Source organism: Salvelinus namaycush, chromosome 21, assembly GCF_016432855.1.
Source record: "Salvelinus namaycush isolate Seneca chromosome 21, SaNama_1.0, whole genome shotgun sequence".
Lineage (NCBI taxonomy): Eukaryota > Metazoa > Chordata > Actinopteri > Salmoniformes > Salmonidae > Salvelinus > Salvelinus namaycush.
Window position 1 is genome coordinate 51,685,819 of NC_052327.1, and position 19,053 is coordinate 51,704,871.

A 19,053-nucleotide genomic window follows, 5' to 3' on the forward strand; every position below is an offset into this window, starting at 1 on the left:
TCAAGAATACAAAAACATCCATTTTATAGCTGCGCACATACTTCCACACAAACAGTAGATATCATACGCACATACACACGAACAGTAGGTGAGTTGTATCACTGTTTATCACTACCAAGCCGCGTGGACTACCGGCAGTTCCACTCCCCCGAGATTAGGGAAACCTTGAGAAGTCCTCCCTGTCCTCATAAGTTCTCAGTTCCTGCCAGGTGGGTTCAAACACAGTCTAACTGTTCTCGGTATCTTTCTTTGCCCCCCCCCCCCACACACACACACACACACACACACACACACGTTAAAATCCTGAGCTACGCCTTGCTCAGACAGTCTGGGGTTTTCCACTATACAGATACATTGTTTTAACATAATTCTGACTAAAACTACACACATCAGAATATAATTTTATGATTCTAATCAATTTCATACAATTATATGGTTTCAGGGTGGAATATTCTAATCATTAATTTAAACGTAAATTCCATTATCACTCTCTCAGCCTATTGCGGACAGTCTGAGCCCCTGATGGAGGGATTGTGCGTTCCTGGTGTAACTCGGGCAGTTGTTGTTGCCATCCTGTACTTGTCCCGCAGGTGTGATGTTCGGATGTACCGATCCTGTTTAGGTGTTGTTACACATGGTCTGCCACTGCGTGGGCGATCGGCTGTCCGTCCTGTCTCCCAGTAGCGCTGTCTTAGGCGTCTCACAGTACGGACATTGCAATTTATTGCCCTGGCCACATCTGCAGTCCTCATGCCTCCTTGCAGCATGCCTAAGGCACGTTCACGCAGATGAGCAGGGACCCTGGGCATCTTTCTTTTGGTGTTTTTCAGTCAGTAGAAAGGCCTCTTTAGTGTCCAATGTTTTCATAACTGTGACCTTAATTGTCTACCGTCTGTAAGCTGTTAGTGTCTTAACGTCCGTTCCACAGGTGCATGTTCATTAATTGTTTATGGTTCATTGAATAAGCATGGGAAACCATGTTTAAACCCTTTACAATGAAGATCTGTGAAGTTATTTGGATTTTTACCAATTATCTTTGAAAGACAGGGTCCTGAAAAAGGGGTGTTTCTTTTTTGTTGAGTTTATGTATGCGTAACTTCTGAGTGGTTCTGTGTGTAACTTTTGAGTGGTACTAGTGTAGACACACCTAATTCTAGGGTTTTTCTGTATTTGTACTGTTTTCTATGTTGTAGAATAATAGTGAAGACATCAAAACTATGAAATAACACATGGAATCATGAAGTAAGCAAATCAAAATATATTTGAGAATTCAAAGTAGCCACCCTTTGCCTTGATGACAGCTTTGCACACTTGGCATTCTCTCAACCAGCTTCATGAGGTAGTCACCTGGAATGCATTTCAAGTAACAGGTGTGCCTTGTTAATTTGTTGAATTTGTGTTGTATCTCTCTAGGAGCTTTTGAGGTTTCCTAAGCTCCATGATGCCATAGTAGAAGTGGTCACATCCCTCCTCAGGAAAAGGTTACCAGTCACCAATGAGATGGTGAGTGTTTTCGCTTACACTTTTTAGAATCATTTGCATGAATAAGCCATTATAAATGTTTGTAAATGCTCTCTGATTCACTACAATAACCCATAAACCCCATAGATTTAAGTGTACCAAATCACATTTCCTGTCTTTCTTTTCAGGTTCATAACCTGGTGGCCATTGAGTTGGCCTACATTAACACCAAACACCCTGACTTTGCTGATGCCTGTGGCCTCATGAACAACAACATAGAGGTATGAAACATTGTTCAGAGTTGGAAATTGCTTCTTTAAATTCTATTCTACAGTATATGAAGTGTTGTACTTAATGATATCATGTGGTTGTGTGTCATAGGAACAAAGACGTAACAGAATGAGAGAGCTGCCCTCGTCTGTTCCTCGGGATAAGGTAACAGACCGTCATATGGTTAGGATTTGTTCGATTGCTACAAAAGGTATAGTTTTCTCACTGTTTCTTGATGGCTCCCAGTCTATCCTTTAGAGCAGCGCTAGAAGCCATATGTCTTTATGGCTCCCAGTCTATCCTTTAGAGCAGTGCTAGAAGCCATATGTCTTTATGGCTCCCAGTCTATCCTTTAGAGCAGCGCTAGAAGCCATATGTCTTTATGGCTCCCAGTCTACTCTTTAGAGCAGCACTAGAAGCCATATGTCTTTATGGCTCCCAGTCTACTCTTTAGAGCAGCACTAGAAGCCATATGTCTTTACGGCTCCCAGTCGATCCTTTAGAGCAGCGCTTGAAGCCATATGTCTTTATGGCTCCCAGTCTACTCTTTAGAGCAGCGCTAGAAGCCATATGTCTTTATGGCTCCCAGTCTATCCTTTAGAGCAGCGCTAGAAGCCATATGTCTTTATGGCTCCCAGTCTATCCTTTAGAGCAGCGCTAGAAGCCATATGTCTTTATGGCTCCCAGTCTACCCTTTAGAGCAGCGCTAGAAGCCATATGTCTTTATGGCTCCCAGTCTACCCTTTAGAGCAGCGCTAGAAGCCATATGTCTTTATGGCTCCCAGTCTACTCTTTAGAGCAGCGCTAGAAGCCATATGTCTTTACGGCTCCCAGTCTACTCTTTAGAGCAGCGCTAGAAGCCATATGTCTTTATGGCTCCCAGTCTACTCTTTAGAGCAGCGCTAGAAGCCATATGTCTTTATGGCTCCCAGTCTATCCTTTAGAGCAGCGCTAGAAGCCATATGTCTTTATGGCTCCCAGTCTATCCTTTAGAGCAGCGCGAGAAGCCATATGTCTTTATGGCTCCCAGTCTACTCTTTAGAGCAGCGCGAGAAGCCATATGTCTTTATGGCTCCCAGTCTATCCTTTAGAGCAGCGCTAGAAGCCATATGTCTTTATGGCTCCCAGTCTATCCTTTAGAGCAGCGCTAGAAGCCATATGTCTTTATGGCTCCCAGTCTATCCTTTAGAGCAGCACTAGAAGCCATATGTCTTTATGGCTCCCAGTCTATCCTTTTAGAGCAGCGCTAGAAGCCATATGTCTTTATGGCTCCCAGTCTATCCTTTAGAGCAGCGCTAGAAGCCATATGTCTTTACGGCTGCCAGTCTACTCTTCAGAGCAGCGCTAGAAGCCATATGTCTGTCCCTGTGTCTTGTCTGTCCGATTATTTTTATTTCCTCTAGTCTTCTGTCCATTGCTCCTTCGTCTTTCACTCTCTCTGCTCTCTCTCTCGCTCGCGCTCTCTCTAGTCCTTTAAGGGCCCAGGGGGTCAGTCTCTCTCCCCCACTGATCTTCCTCCCCCAGAAGGAGAAAGACCCAAGGTGTGTCCCTGTGTCACTCAATGCCTGTCTGCATCCTACCTCAACCAGGGTTGGGCTTAATTTCAATTCAGTTAATTTGGGAAGTTAACTTTAAGTAAAATTGGCGGTCGTCAATTCAGAACTAATTCAAATGGAATTGCCCTTGACCCCAAGCCACCATCATTCTCCCTTGACTCCAAGCCTGTAGACTGAAGACCCTACTTTGTGTATGGTGCAATTCTGTGTTCCCCTTCTCTATTCCCCTTCCACCCCTCTGAGGGTGAACTACATTTCCCATCTGATACCTCCTCCCGGCATGTGTGCTTCTGTACAGAGGAAGGGTCCCTGGAGGGAAGTCTTCGTACAATATGTGACTCTGCCACTGTCAGAATGCTATTTCTTCCAGAAAGTCAGTATATGTGCAGACATAACTGTATAGTCTGTAGATGTTCCGTCATACCAGCCAGGCTGATGTAATAGCCTGGAGAGAGGCATGCTTTTTGGAAATGCATGGTCACACGTGTATGATTGCGGCTCTACTGAAAAGTTATCTCTTATAAAAGAGATTTTAATCTCAAGGAGACTGTATAAATGACCTCTAACCGTTCTGTCTGTCTATTTCCTGGTCTCCAGGCTGCAGGTGGTGGTTTCCAGGGAGACCAGGATGTAGGGACAGGGAACTGGAGGGGCATGTTGAAGAAGGGAGAGGAGGGGGTGGGCGGAGACAAGTCCATGCTCCAGACCTCTAACCCTGGCAGCCCTCAGAGGGGCCACGCCGTCAACCTGCTGGATGTGGTGGGTAGTAGCATCCAGACAGAAATGTTTAGCCTGCTTTACCACATAATAATACAAAACAAATCTAACGTAACTCTTAATTCTTAGGAGTAAAACTTATTCTAAGAGAATTATCTCTAGGCTGTTTGAGAGAAGATTTTAATGCTAAGCAACCACATAACTTTTTGAGTTGTCAGTGATTGGTCTGTTTGTGTCCTTGTACCCCCCCCAGCCTGTTCCCGTTTCCAGGAAGCTGTCGGCCAGAGAGCAGAGGGACTGTGAGGTCATCGAGAGGCTTATCAAGTCCTACTTCCTCATCGTCAGGAAAAACATCCAGGACAGGTATGGTGCCCGCTGTGTTTCTACTTCCTGTTGTTAGACTCCATGTGATTTCTAGAAATAATATGCTGAAATGGTTTTCCTCTTTTATTTGTCGTTCTACTTCACTCTCAATCTGAATCTGTCCTCTTTTCCTTTTCACCTGCTTCGAAGAAATTTATAAAGTCATCATTTTTGAGTGATAAAACATTAGGAACACCTTCTTGATATTGAGTTGCACCCCCTTTTGCCCTCAGAACAGCCTCAATTCACCAGGACACACACTCTACAAGGTGTTGAAAGCGTTCCACAGGAATGCTGGCCCATGTTGATGGGTGGTGGACCTTTTTTGATACACACAGGAAACTGTTGAGCGTGGAAAAACCTCACCAGTGTTGCAGTTCTTGACACACTCAAACCGGTGCGCCTGGCATCTACTACCACACCCCGTTCAAAGGCACTTAAATATTTTGTCTCGTCCATTCACCCTCTGAATGGCACACATACACAATTCATGTCTCGAGGCTTAAAAACCCTTCTTTACCCATCTCCTCCCCTTCATCGACACTGTATTTAACAGGTGACATCAATAAGGGATCATAGCTTTCACCCCGTCAGTCTATCATAGAAAGAGCAGTTGTTCCTAATGTTTAGTACACAGTGTACTTCTCTCTCCCTCTGCACTTCCTTCTGCAGCGTGCCCAAGGCGGTGATGCACTTCCTGGTGAACCATGTAAAGGACAGCCTGCAGAGTGAGCTGGTGGGTCAGCTGTATAAGGCTGGTCTGCTGGATGACCTGCTCACTGAGTCGGAAGACATGGCCCAGAGACGCAACGAAGCTGCAGACATGCTCAAGGTACAGTTGTGTGTGTGTGTAGAACGTGCTCACTGAGTCTGAAGACATGCTCAAGGTACAGGTGTGTGTGTGTGTGTAGAACGTGCTCACTGAGTCTGAAGACATGTTCAAGGTACAGGTGTGTGTGTGTGTGTGTGTGTGTGTGTGTGTGTGTGTGTGTGTGTGTGTGTGTGTGTGTGTGTGTGTGTGTGTAGAACGTGCTCACTGAGTTTGAAGACATGTTCAAGGTACAGGTGTGTGTGTGTGTGTGTGGAACGTGCTCACTGAGTCTGAAGACATGTTCAAGGTACAGGTGTGTGTGTGTAGAACGTGCTCACTGAGTCTGAAGACATGCTCAAGGTACAGGTGTGTGTGTGTGTGTGTGGAACGTGCTCACTGAGTCTGAAGACATGTTCAAGGTATAGGTGTGTGTGTGTGTGTGTGTGTGTAGAACGTGCTCACTGAGTCTGAAGACATGTTCAATGTACAGGTGTGTGTGTGTGTGTGTGTGTGGAACGTGCTCACTGAGTCTGAAGACATGTTCAAGGTACAGGTGTGTGTGTGTGTGTAGAACGTGCTCACTGAGTTTGAAGACATGTTCAAGGTACAGGTGTGTGTGTGTGTGTGTGTGTGTGGAACGTGCTCACTGAGTCTGAAGACATGTTCAAGGTACAGGTGTGTGTGTGTAGAACGTGCTCACTGAGTCTGAAGACATGCTCAAGGTACAGGTGTGTGTGTGTGTGTGTGTGTGTGTAGAACGTGCTCACTGAGTCTGAAGACATGTTCAAGGTATAGGTGTGTGTGTGTGTGTGTGTGTGTGTAGAACGTGCTCACTGAGTCTGAAGACATGTTCAAGGTATAGGTGTGTGTGTGTGTGTGTGTGTGTGTGTGTGTAGAACGTGCTCACTGAGTCTGAAGACATGTTCAAGGTATAGGTGTGTGTGTGTGTGTGTGTGTGTGTAGAACGTGCTCACTGAGTCTGAAGACATGTTCAAGGTACAGGTGTGTGTGTGTGTGTAGAACGTGCTCACTGAGTTTGAAGACATGTTCAAGGTACAGGTGTGTGTGTGTGTGTGTGTGTGTGTGTGGAACGTGCTCACTGAGTCTGAAGACATGTTCAAGGTACAGGTGTGTGTGTGTGTGTGGAACGTGCTCACTGAGTCTGAAGACATGTTCAAGGTACAGGTGTGTGTGTGTAGAACGTGCTCACTGAGTCTGAAGACATGTTCAAGGTACAGGTGTGTGTGTGTGTGTGTGTGTGTGTGTGTGTGTGTGTGTGTGTGTGTGTGTGTGTGTGTGTGTGTGTGTGTGTGTGTGTGTGTGTGTGTGTGTGTGTGTGTGTGTGTGTGTAGAACGTGCTCACTGAGTCTGAAGACATGTTCAAGGTACAGGTGTGTGTGTGTGTAGAACGTGCTCACTGAGTCTGAAGACATGCTCAAGGTACAGGTGTGTGTGTGTGTGTAGAACGTGCTCACTGAGTCTGAAGACATGCTCAAGGTACAGGTGTGTGTGTGTGTGTGTAGAACGTGCTCACTGAGTCTGAAGACATGTTCAAGGTACAGGTGTGTGTGTGTGTGTGTGTGTGTGTAGAACGTGCTCACTGAGTTTGAAGACATGTTCAAGGTACAGGTGTGTGTGTGTGTGTGTGTGTGTGTGTGTGTGTGGAACGTGCTCACTGAGTCTGAAGACATGTTCAAGGTACAGGTGTGTGTGTGTGTGTGTGTGTGTAGAACGTGCTCACTGAGTCTGAAGACATGTTCAATGTACAGGTGTGTGTGTGGAACGTGCTCACTGAGTCTGAAGACATGTTCAAGGTACAGGTGTGTGTGTGTGTGTAGAACGTGCTCACTGAGTCTGAAGACATGCTCAAGGTACGTGTGTGTGTGTGTGTGTGTGTGTGTGTGTGGAACGTGCTCACTGAGTCTGAAGACATGCTCAAGGTACAGGTGTGTGTGTGTGTGTGTGTGTGTGTGTGGAACGTGCTCACTGAGTCTGAAGACATGCTCAAGGTACAGGTGTGTGTGTGTGTGTGTGTGTAGAACGTGCTCACTGAGTCTGAAGACATGCTCAAGGTACAGGTGTGTGTGTGTGTGTGTGTGTGTGTGTGTGTGTGTGTGTGTGTGTGTGTGTGTGTAGAACGTGCTCACTGAGTCTGAAGACATGTTCAAGGTACAGGTGTGTGTGTGTGTAGAACGTGCTCACTGAGTCTGAAGACATGTTCAAGGTACAGGTGTGTGTGTGTGTGTAGAACGTGCTCACTGAGTCTGAAGACATGCTCAAGGTACAGGTGTGTGTGTGTGTGTGTGTGGAACGTGCTCACTGAGTCTGAAGACATGCTCAAGGTACAGGTGTGTGTGTGTGTAGAACGTGCTCACTGAGTCTGAAGACATGTTCAAGGTACAGGTGTGTGTGTGTGTGTGTGTGTGTGTGTGTGTGTGTGTGTGTGTGTGTGTGTGTGTGTGTAGAACGTGCTCACTGAGTCTGAAGACATGTTCAAGGTACAGGTGTGTGTGTGTGTAGAACGTGCTCACTGAGTCTGAAGACATGTTCAAGGTACAGGTGTGTGTGTGTGTGTGTGTGTGTGTGTGTGTGTGTGTGGAACGTGCTCACTGAGTCTGAAGACATGTTCAAGGTACAGGTGTGTGTGTAGAACGTGCTCACTGAGTCTGAAGACATGTTCAAGGTACAGGTGTGTGTGTGTGTGTAGAACGTGCTCACTGAGTTTGAAGACATGTTCAAGGTACAGGTGTGTGTGTGTGTGTGTGTGTGTGTGGAACGTGCTCACTGAGTCTGAAGACATGCTCAAGGTACAGGTGTGTGTGTGTGTGTAGAACGTGCTCACTGAGTCTGAAGACATGTTCAAGGTACAGGTGTGTGTGTGTGTGTGTGTGTGTGTGGAACGTGCTCACTGAGTCTGAAGACATGCTCAAGGTACAGGTGTGTGTGTGTGTGTGTGTGTGTGTGTGTGTAGAACGTGCTCACCGAGTCTGAAGACATGCTCAAGGTACAGGTGTGTGTGTGTGTGTGTGTAGAACGTGCTCACCGAGTCTGAAGACATGCTCAAGGTACAGGCCTGGGATTAGTTACAGAACAATGGGAGTTTGAAATATGACATGTGTTTTTGGGGCAGTAACCCACAGCACTACAAATGAGAAGCTTGGTAGTGTGTTTTAACCCTTTTCAAACGTGATCTAACTGCTGCTTGAATGTAGCAGCTAATGGGACTAACTGTGGCCTCTGGCTTTGACGTCACTGGGGGTGTTTTGTTTGTGTATGAATTTGCTCATCTAAACTGTCTTTTCCACTCTGTGTCCGCAGGCCTTGCAGAAAGCCAGTCAGGTGATAGCTGAGATCCGAGAAACACACCTGTGGTGAGGGCCTCTACCTCCATACGCTCTCCCTCCCCATGGACCCTAAGCACTGAACCCTGTTCTGTCTCAAACCTACCTGGACTGCAGAGACGGCCAACTTGGAAATACACTGGTGTCAATTTGTGTTTATTGAGTATCATCAATGCTCCATCCTCCTGAAGTTGTCACTTCCACACTCCCCTGTCATGGTTTTAAAAGCAATGGATTGGTGTAAGCCTTGGCTGAAGGGAGTTTCAACCATTTGTTAAATGCATGACCGGGAGTGTAAAACAACACACTTCTGGTGATGAGTGGAGAATGGGGACGCACATTTGGATATAGTTGTAGATTGTATTATATGGACTTGACCTATACAGTATCAGTCTTCACCTGCACCACATCGCACACCAAATGGTCTTTCATATGTAAGTATTATATTGATGAATGTGTGAGGTCTACCTACTGAATAATGTGGAGTTACATTAAATATGTTTACTCTAGTTTCTGGCTTGCTGGAATGTATGCTGCGACTTGTAAATGCTGTCTGTCTTCATCATGGTTACTGATCTATTGTCTCACATGTCTATGCTACTGCAGAAAATGTCCTTACATGGTAACAATCTCTCATTTGTGTTGCTGATATTTACAAAGCGCAGAGAAATGCCACTCTGATGTAGAATAAGTGTTATTTGTTGGTTGAATGCACCATAATGCAGCTGCAAACCGTACACTTCCATGTTCTCTGAATGGGATTTCATGTCTTTTCACCAAACAATGCTACACCGTCTTGTGTGTTATTTTGACTCTACCGTACGTCTGTCGCTAAATGTGTTTAAGATATCTAGTGTATTGATGAGGTCATTTGTCCTACTATATTGATATGGATAATGATAATTTGTTGTCATACCCACAATACCATGTGGTAAACTATTGGTAGTAAAGGCAGGGCAGAATTGTGTGGCAACGTCTAACTTGAAGTGGCAGGTTTATTCTGTATATTCTCAAAAAGTGGTACCAGGGTTGAATGAGTCATTTATTGACTTGTGATCCAGTCTGCTGTTATACCAGACGGAACAATAAACATCAAATATGTTTATCAACACGTATACACACACATTATCATCATGGGCCGATCGCCAGTCACGGCTGTCTGCCCTCGACCATGGCGGCTGCTCCTTTACCTCACACGGCCCATCTTCTTGCCTCGACCTTTGGCACTGAGGGGCAGGACAGGGTTAAGAAATCTGAATCACTTGGCAGCCAGGTAGTAAGCTCAGTAGTGAATGTCTCTGTTGCAGCACTTCACTGCATTCTGAGTCTAATGCTTCACCCAGAAGTGTGTACTTGTTCTCACTCCCTCTCATGCAAGAGACTGGTGGAAAAAGTGGTCCACTTCTGGGTCAAGTGTGAATAGGTTTTAATGGTTTGTCAGTCCATCAGTTACACAGGATTTTACTTCTTTTGGCTTGATGTTTATCATTAAATAGTTTTGTGCTGTAATTTCAGGCCAGACCATATTGGCAATTTGCATTGTCACCACTTACAATGTCTTCAAGCTATCGTGCAGTGATCATGCTATACGCAATGCGCACACACAGACGGACATAGGCGGTGTAAGTGATAGTCATGGCTGTTTCTTTTGTTTCAATCAATGTTTGTTCTACTGGTCATTAATTGACCATCCCTGCTTGAGAGTGAAAGGAATGATGGGAAATGGAGTTGTTGATGGAATGGAAACCAGTGACTCAGCCCAATTAAAATGAAAACCACAATGCTGGGTCTTGTTCATTAGGCACAACATGGAAGAAACTGTTCTAAACTGTACTCTATACTCGTCCAATAAGAGATGCTTGTCTGTTTATTAGTCTACGTGTTTTCATTTTGTACCCTAATAAACACGACTCAGAATTTCTTTGTCCCTCAAAGTCCAAAATTCTGAACCTCCGTGTTACTTACCTCTGGTGGTCCTGGACCCGGGTGAGAAGCTGGTTAATCTGTAAGGAACGAAGACTTGCTGTAAGCTTTGATTAACAACACCTTTTAGTTACTGTGGTGGAAACCTGTACAGGTGGAGTCCATCGGAGAGAAACCCAGGAACGTGATGATACTATAGACCACATAATTCACTTTTAGTTTAACTTGTTCACCTTTCATGTACCCTCCAGGGTTGGGGTCAATTCAGGAAGTAATTTGAAATTCCAAGTGTCTTCAATGAGGAAAATGTGTATTTGGAATTTCGTTTACTTTCTGAATTGAAATGGAATTGACCCCAACCCTGGTACCCACTGCCTGGGAACTCTCATTGCCATCTGAAAGAAGACAAGACTATATCACAGTATTCCTCAGAACCCAGTAAGGTTGAGAGGAGAAATGAACCCAGAAACCTGCCGATGACCCTGTAGACTTCAGAATTGACCTGTAGGTCACCTCTGATGTAGCCACTGCCTGGGACCTCCCACATCGCCAACCGAAAGAAGAGGAGACTGCATCTCAAGGTGAGAGAATACACTGAGACGGGACTACACGACCTGAGACGATAGTCAATACTAAAGGTAAGACCACCCAGATCCCATCCAACTTATGAAAATCTTGCTGCTGTTGAGAAATACTGGAAAATATTGTACTTCATTGAGGGTGACTGTTGTATACCTGTTTCTGTGTTAGGTCAAGGTGACTTCATCATACTTTTGTTTCTTGAGTTTGTCATGTGTGTTGTCTAGGTGACTTACATCATACTTCTGTTTCTTGAGTTTGTCATGTGTGTTGTCTAGGTGACTTACATCATACTTCTGTTTCTTGAGTTTGTCATGTGTGTTGTCTAGGTGACTTCATCATACTTTTGTTTCTTGAGTTTGTCATGTGTGTTGTCTAGGTGACTTACATCATACTTCTGTTTCTTGAGTTTGTCATGTGTGTTGTCTAGGTGACTTACATCATACTTCTGTTTCTTGAGTTTGTCATGTGTGTTGTCTAGGTGACTTACATCATACTTCTGTTTCTTGAGTTTGTCATGTGTGTTGTCTAGGTGACTTACATCATACTTCTGTTTCTTGAGTTTGTCATGTGTGTTGTCTAGGTGACTTACATCATACTTCTGTTTCTTGAGTTTGTCATGTGTGTTGTCTAGGTGACTTACATCATACTTCTGTTTCTTGAGTTTGTCATGTGTGTTGTCTAGGTGACTTACATCATACTTCTGTTTCTTGAGTTTGTCATGTGTGTTGTCTAGGTGACTTACATCATACTTCTGTTTCTTGAGTTTGTCATGTGTGTTGTCTAGGTGACTTACATCATACTTCTGTTTCTTGAGTTTGTCATGTGTGTTGTCTAGGTGACTTACATCATACTTCTGTTTCTTGAGTTTGTCATGTGTGTTGTCTAGGTGACTTACATCATACTTCTGTTTCTTGAGTTTGTCATGTGTGTTGTCTAGGTGACTTACATCATACTTCTGTTTCTTGAGTTTGTCATGTGTGTTGTCTAGGTGACTTACATCATACTTCTGTTTCTTGAGTTTGTCATATGTGTTGTCTAGGTGACTTACATCATACTTCTGTTTCTTGAGTTTCTCACTGAGGTCAAACTTCTCTGCCTCCAACTCCATCATCCGCTGCCACATCTCACTGGCCTTCTCCCTGTTGGGCAACAGTGGATCAGAACACTCCCCAAAGAACCCTGGTCTCACTGAAGAATGTTCATCATTCGAACCGTTCACATAGTCATGTGTTCAGTCATAAACTTTAAAAAATCAGACATAAACCATCATAAATAAATATGATAACACTCAGCTTTTCTGAGGATGGGCTGATTTTGAATATTAACGATGACGTCATACTTGAGTTTGTCCTCGCTCAGATGGTCGATGCTGAGAGGTTTCCTTCGGTCAGCAAGAATCTTTTTCTTCTTCTCTCTCTCTGTCTGTTTCTTGGCTCCTTTGCGGTTTTCACTCTGAGCGTTGAAACATCACAAATACCATTGTTCTCAAAGATATTTTGGAGGAAATGTTCATTGCCTCACATTACTTGATGCTTCCGTTACACTATTGTCAATATATGATAAAGAATACGCTGGGGGTTGTTTTTTAAAATGTTTTTGAAGATACAATATTCCACTGACCTTCTGCTGGATACCTCCATACTGGTGGGTCATGTTGGTTAGAGCCTTCTTCTTCTTGGCGTCATCATCCTGCTTCCTACGCTGATCCTCTGCCTCCTTCCTGTCCTTCTCCTCCTGCACACGGAGCATTAAGGAAGAAAGACACAGAGCATTAGGGAAGAAAGACACAGAGCATTAGGGAAGAAAGACACAGAGCATTAGGGAAGAAAGACACGGAGCATGAGGGAAGAAAGACACGGAGCATGAGGGAAGAAAGACACGGAGCATTAGGGAAGAAAGACACGGAGCATTAGGGAAGAAAGACACGGAGCATGAGGGAAGAAAGACACGGAGCATGAGGGAAGAAAGCCACAGAGCATGAGGGAAGAAAGACACAAAACATTAGGGAATCAAGATCTATCATAGAAATTACATCCACAATCTGTTTCCCCGTTAGCCATTAGAAGTTATATTGTATTAGTCATATGTGGTCCTGTCAGTTGGTAAGAGTATGCAACACACAGGTTGTGGGTTCAATTCCAGCATAGAACACACATTAGTTAGGTGTCATAATGGGGAGAAGACTCACCGCAACCCTGGCCTGCCTCTCCTTCTCCCTCTCTGCACGAACCCTCTGCTGCTCTGCCCTCTCTGCACGACGTTTCTCCTGCACACACACGCACACTCAGTGACCAAGTTGTCAGGTGTCGCATTGCAATGGTTCTAGGAACAGTGAAAGAACATTAACTCCAGATTCTAAAATGGCCGACTCACAATCCTGTTGACGAGACTGATGAGCTCCTCTTCTTCCTTCTTCCTCTGGATAAAGTGAGACTCGATCAAAGACTGGAGCTCAGACAGGTCCTTCTCCTGACGCTTCCTGTGGATGTCCTGACCACCACACAGAAGAATCAGATTAAGTAATAAGAATAGTTTGTTTTGGTAAGACAACATACATGTAATACACCCTGAAAATAGTAATTTCCTTAGACAGACGTCATCTTTTGACTTTCTGTACCTCTCATTTGCTTCATCTTAACAGGATACAGTTGGAGGCAAGTGTGTAACAAATGGTTAGTTAGTTTTCTTATCATGATGTGTTTGTCAGTGGAGGCTGCTGAGGGGAGGACGGCTCATAATAATGGAGGGAACGGAGCGAATGGAATGGCATCAAACACGCATTTGATGTATTTGATACCATTCCACTCCAGCCATTACCACGAGCTCGTCCTCCCCATTTAAGGTGCCACCAACCACCTGTGGTGTGTGTGTTTATGTGATTCAACTTACATCAAAATCCACTTTCTCGCCATCAGGCATCTTTGGTGCAGAGATGTTTGGCACAAACCTATGGAAATTAAAATTGCGTGTCTAATGTGTATATATAATCTCAATTTGAGCATTTCAGTAAATGTCGTGATCTTTCAAGATCACTTATGATATAACGTATCATCTGTCAGGGGAAAATAAAAAATGGGCTACCCAGAAACACTTGGAGGAGCGTCCTCCAGGCAGAAATGACTAAGAGTGGCCTCAACTGGTGTGACCTGGAAAAACTTGCCCCGTACCGAGTGAGATGGAGGATATTCGTCAACGGCCTATGATCCTTACAAGAGCCACGGTCTTAAAGCTGGAATCCGTAGCGGTGACATGGCCACGTCTGTTTTGCGATATGACAACAACAAAGAAGCTGCATATGTCGGCTCAATCGGAAACGACCTTGACATTTCTATTGTTGAATCCTTAACGCTTCAGCTTCACAGACTGAAAAGAGCCCTGAATCACAGTCTGTCAAATTCAATCTAAAAACTTACTTTGGTTTGGGCTTGGCTCCATCTGTAATAAAGGAAAGTGACACTCTTAGCTTGATAATATCATACAAAAGGTTGTAAGTATTATTAGAAGGATGTCATGATAATCAGGATAGAATACTCCTTTATTAAAGCTGTATGGGGTGGGGTCATAAAAGTATTATTGTGTAATACAATATACAGTGCATTGGCATATACACAAGCAGTAAATCTTTCAAATAGACAAAAAAGACAAAACATTTTTCATATCGCCTCTATGAGTAAAATCTCCATTTATCGACAGACTTTCAGACAAAGCAATCTTACCTTCTTCTTCCCTTCACAAAAGAAGTGGCGTGAAAACGAAATAAATATTTCATTAGTTTGATATAGTGGAAGGTTTTGAAACATGAAATATATGTAGTAATAATAATACAGATGATACTCACTGCACTTCCTCCACTTCTTCTGTGTCTGACATTTTGTCTTATTTGAACCCTAAAATACAAGATACACCTTTACTTGAGTACATGATATGGCTATAAGAGTAAGCCATACGGGATAAAAACACATTGTAGACTAGGCTACTATCATCACCTCCCAGCACTAAATCTCTCTCTCACAGCACTAAATCTCTCTCACACAGTACTAAATCTATCTCTCACAGTACTAAATCTCTCTCACACAGTACTAAATCTCTCTCACACAGTACTAAATCTCTCTCTCACAGTACTAAATCTTTCTCACACACACAGTACTAAATCTCTCTCTCACAGTACTAAATCTCTCTCTCACAGTACTAAATCTCTCTCACACAGTACTAAATCTCTCTCACACAGTACTAAATCTCTCTCACACAGTACTAAATCTCTCTCTCACAGTACTAAATCTTTCTCACACACACAGTACTAAATCTCTCTCTCACAGTACTAAATCTCTCTCTCACAGTACTAAATCTCTCTCACACAGTACTAAATCTCTCTCACACAGTACTAAATCTTTATCACACAGTACTAAATCTTTCTCACACAGTACTAAATCTTTATCACACAGTACTAAATCTCTCTCACACAGTACTAAATCTCTCTCACACAGTACTAAATCTCTCACACAGTACTAAATCTCTCTCACACAGTACTAAATCTCTCTCTCACAGTACTAAATCTCTCTCTCACAGTACTAAATCTCTCTCTCACAGTACTAAATCTCTCTCACACAGTACTAAATCTCTCTCACACAGTACTAAATCTCTCTCACACAGTACTAAATCTCTCTCACACAGTACTAAATCTCTCACACAGTACTAAATCTCTCTTTCACAGCACTAAATCTCTCTCACACAGTACTAAATCTCTCTCTCACAGTACTAAATCTCTCTCTCACAGTACTAAATCTCTCTCACACAGTACTAAATCTCTCTCTCACAGTACTAAATCTCTCTCACACAGTACTAAATCTCTCTCTCACAGTACTAAATCTCTCTCTCACAGTACTAAATCTCTCTCTCACAGTACTAAATCTCTCTCTCACAGTACTAAATCTCTCACACACAGTACTAAATCTCTCTCTCACAGTACTAAATCTCTCTCACACAGTACTAAATCTATCTCTCACAGTACTAAATCTCTCTCTCACAGTACTAAATCTCTCTCACACAGCACTAAATCTCTCTCTCACAGTACTAAATCTCTCTCACACAGTACTAAATCTTTCTCACACACACAGTACTAAATCTTTCTCACACAGTACTAAATCTTTCTCACACAGTATTAAATCTCTCTCACACAGTACTAAATCTCTCTCACACAGTACTAAATCTTTCTCACACAGTACTAAATCTTTCTCACACAGTACTAAATCTCTCTCACACAGTACTAAATCTTTCTCACACACAAGTACTAAATCTCTCTCACACAGTACTAAATCTCTCTCACACAGTACTAAATCTTTCTCACACACACAGTACTAAATCTCTCTCCCACAGTACTAAATCTTTCTCACACAGTACTAAAACTTTATCGCACAGCACTCAGTCAATCTCCTTCTCACAGCACTCTTGACATCAGCACTCTTCTCTTGACATCTGAGGTATTGGCTCTGGCTTGTTGATTGGCTCAGAGGACATTGTCGGTCTGATCAGTTACTTAGCTCGTCTTAGAAGAACACTATCTATATATGCCTGAGCTGTTTATTTAACGAGGGCTTGATCCAAACAAAATTTCACTCATCCATACTCCCTACTATAGATATAAAGGGTCTACAGCATCTCTTCTGACCAGTGGAAAAGGAGACAAACCTTTGTAACTGAGTCTAAACTGGGAATGGTGGCCAAGGCCACTGTCTGCTTTGCGCACGAACAGGACTGTCAGTCATGTGCTTTAGGACTGTTGGGCAGTGCCAGACCCTTCACCACTCATGAAATTGATCCTCATGTCTGGGGATGTCTAACGGCTTGCCAGAACCCTGTCAGTGGCTTTAGAAATGTCTGTAATTCTTCAAATTGTGTTACATTAAAGCAATAAGCCTAACCCTCTTGGCATATTCTTGCTCAATGTGTTGTGATTAGCCAATGATGCTATCTGAATGTAGTCCAGTTTTCTGTTGCTTTTGGTTTGATGTTTTTAGATTTTTGTTGTCCAAGGTAGTGAGTTAATTGGTATTTGTTGGGTCTTATTACGTTGCATTTGTTGGGTCTTATTACGTTGTATTTGTTGGGTCTTTTTATGTTGTATTTGTTGGGTTTTATTACGGTTTATTTGTTGGGTCTTATTACGTTGTATTTGTTGGATTTTATTACGGTGTATTTGTTGGGTCTTATTACGGTTTATTTGTTGGGTCTTATTACGTTGTATTTGTTGGATTTTATTACGGTGTATTTGTTGGGTCTTATTACGTTGTATTTGTTGGATTCTGTTGTTGTATTTTTAAAAAAGTCTAAATATTGGTCATAATAAAAATGTAGGTCATTATTTATTTTAAGAGTACCTACATGAGGGCTTCATAACACATTCATAACACATTCATAAGCAGTAGAATTGTTGAAAGTGTTATGAAGTCCTTATGTACGTACACTTCAAATAAAGAATGAACTAAATGGGTGAAGCCCCCCCCCCCCTTCCCCTAGGCTCAGTTGTAGAGGGAATAAATTGTCTGCAACTTTTATGACCATTCAGAGGATTTTGTTATTATCATTTTACTATTTCCTTAACATTGCTTCATTGTCTTTCTAAACGGTATTCACAATTCAGTTCATTAAGTCAATAGTTAATAACCATCCCATTTAGCCTATAATATATTGCAGCAGAAAACCAATCATCTTCAAGCAAAGAACCATCAAAAGTTGATTTGATTTCAAGACAATGTAACGGTATGTCTGTGATGAATACCAAAGCAGTTATGTATAGAGGTATGTTAGTATGAAGTAATATCCCTTACCTGAGCCCAAGGCAGAGATAGAGGGAGACGAGGGATACCGATACAGAGGCTGCAATTCTTTGGGGTTCAGAATCCAAACAGGTTTAGGTTTGGCCATCAAGTCTACATAGCGTGTTCCCTTCCTACTCATGTGACTACACTGCCCTATGGTTGTCCAGCTATTGTTAGAACCTTAGACAATTGAACCCCAACATATCAGAAGGCAATACTCATGCACACACGCAAGCACTTTACACACAAGGTTTTGTTGAAATTCTTACCCTACACTCCCCTCCATGAAAATCGGCACAGGTCTGTCAACTTTTCATCCATCCAAATATATTTTTAAAAATCTCATGAAAGACAAAACATCAAAACAAATCACAAGACATTCTCAATATTGTTATATTTATTTTATTGCTGTAGCAGGGACAATGAACAAGCTTCAAACGAGACAGTCCTTTAAATTATAGGAGTTACTTACAGTACTCTCCATTTACTCAAGGACCATTCAGAGACGGATACTACCTCATATTCAGAATGCCACAGTGAAACATCAGTGAGTATAGCACTGTATGTTAATTAGAAGCCTAGTACAGGATTCTATTGTGGTATAAATCAGTGAAGTATGCTGTATTTTAGACAGATGGGTCTTTTACTTTTCCCCTCAACTTGCAATATGCTGCAAATATCATCTAATGTTACTTTTCAATGGTGTTTCAAAATGATGCAAATATAATTTGAAAACATTAACCTTTAAAATAGAATGAATGATTAGCAATTATTACAACAACAACATAAATAGGGCATTCTCAAAAAAGGTGTACATTTTTTGCTTTAGTCACACTTTTCCTGGATTGTCCTTAATTCCATTAGCCTTGTTATACACTGAGCCCTTTACATCCTCATGGATCAAAACTGAAGTCAAGCCCAACTTGAGAGGACATGAGAATGGCGCTGAAGGAGATGGCTGCCATTTTACGATCCCGTAACCAATTGTGCTACTGAATAGAGCTAAATAGAGTTTCTAGATATCAGGGCAGAGATTACTCACCCCGTACTGGAGGAATACTTTTTCGGGCGTCTGAAGGATTTACTTCAGATGCCCGACAAGGCCATCATACCTGTCATTCGCAGGAGAAAGAGACGGAGGTATCGGGGACGAAGGACCGGGTGCCTTGTTAGGATCCGACGCCGAGAGGGTAATCTACCTTTACCATCGGTCC

General features: G+C 42.9%; 2 protein-coding genes across 2 annotated transcripts in view; one reads left to right on the plus strand and one right to left on the minus strand.

Moving 5' to 3' along the window:
* Positions 1–10,300, plus strand: part of LOC120066468 (dynamin-1-like protein) — a 26,020-nt gene extending 15,720 nt beyond the window's left edge. Inside the window, exons 12-18 of the mRNA XM_039017862.1 lie at positions 1,414–1,503; positions 1,650–1,742; positions 1,843–1,896; positions 3,885–4,046; positions 4,258–4,367; positions 5,040–5,199; positions 8,497–10,300. Of these exons, the coding sequence (XP_038873790.1) occupies positions 1,414–1,503; positions 1,650–1,742; positions 1,843–1,896; positions 3,885–4,046; positions 4,258–4,367; positions 5,040–5,199; positions 8,497–8,553 (726 nt within the window). The 3' untranslated portion in view covers positions 8,554–10,300. The remainder of the gene's footprint in view (positions 1–1,413; positions 1,504–1,649; positions 1,743–1,842; positions 1,897–3,884; positions 4,047–4,257; positions 4,368–5,039; positions 5,200–8,496) is intronic.
* On the minus strand, positions 9,706–14,894 carry LOC120066469 (troponin T, cardiac muscle isoforms-like). The gene is made up of 11 exons (XM_039017863.1): positions 14,863–14,894; positions 14,741–14,751; positions 14,438–14,453; positions 13,914–13,971; positions 13,398–13,514; positions 13,213–13,290; positions 12,645–12,758; positions 12,364–12,476; positions 12,073–12,163; positions 10,485–10,522; positions 9,706–9,745 (listed from the first exon to the last, which is right to left on the minus strand). The coding sequence occupies exons 1-11, from the start codon at positions 14,892–14,894 to the stop codon at positions 9,706–9,708; spliced, it is 708 nt and encodes a 235-aa protein (XP_038873791.1).
* Between the last annotated feature and the right edge of the window lie 4,159 nt (positions 14,895–19,053).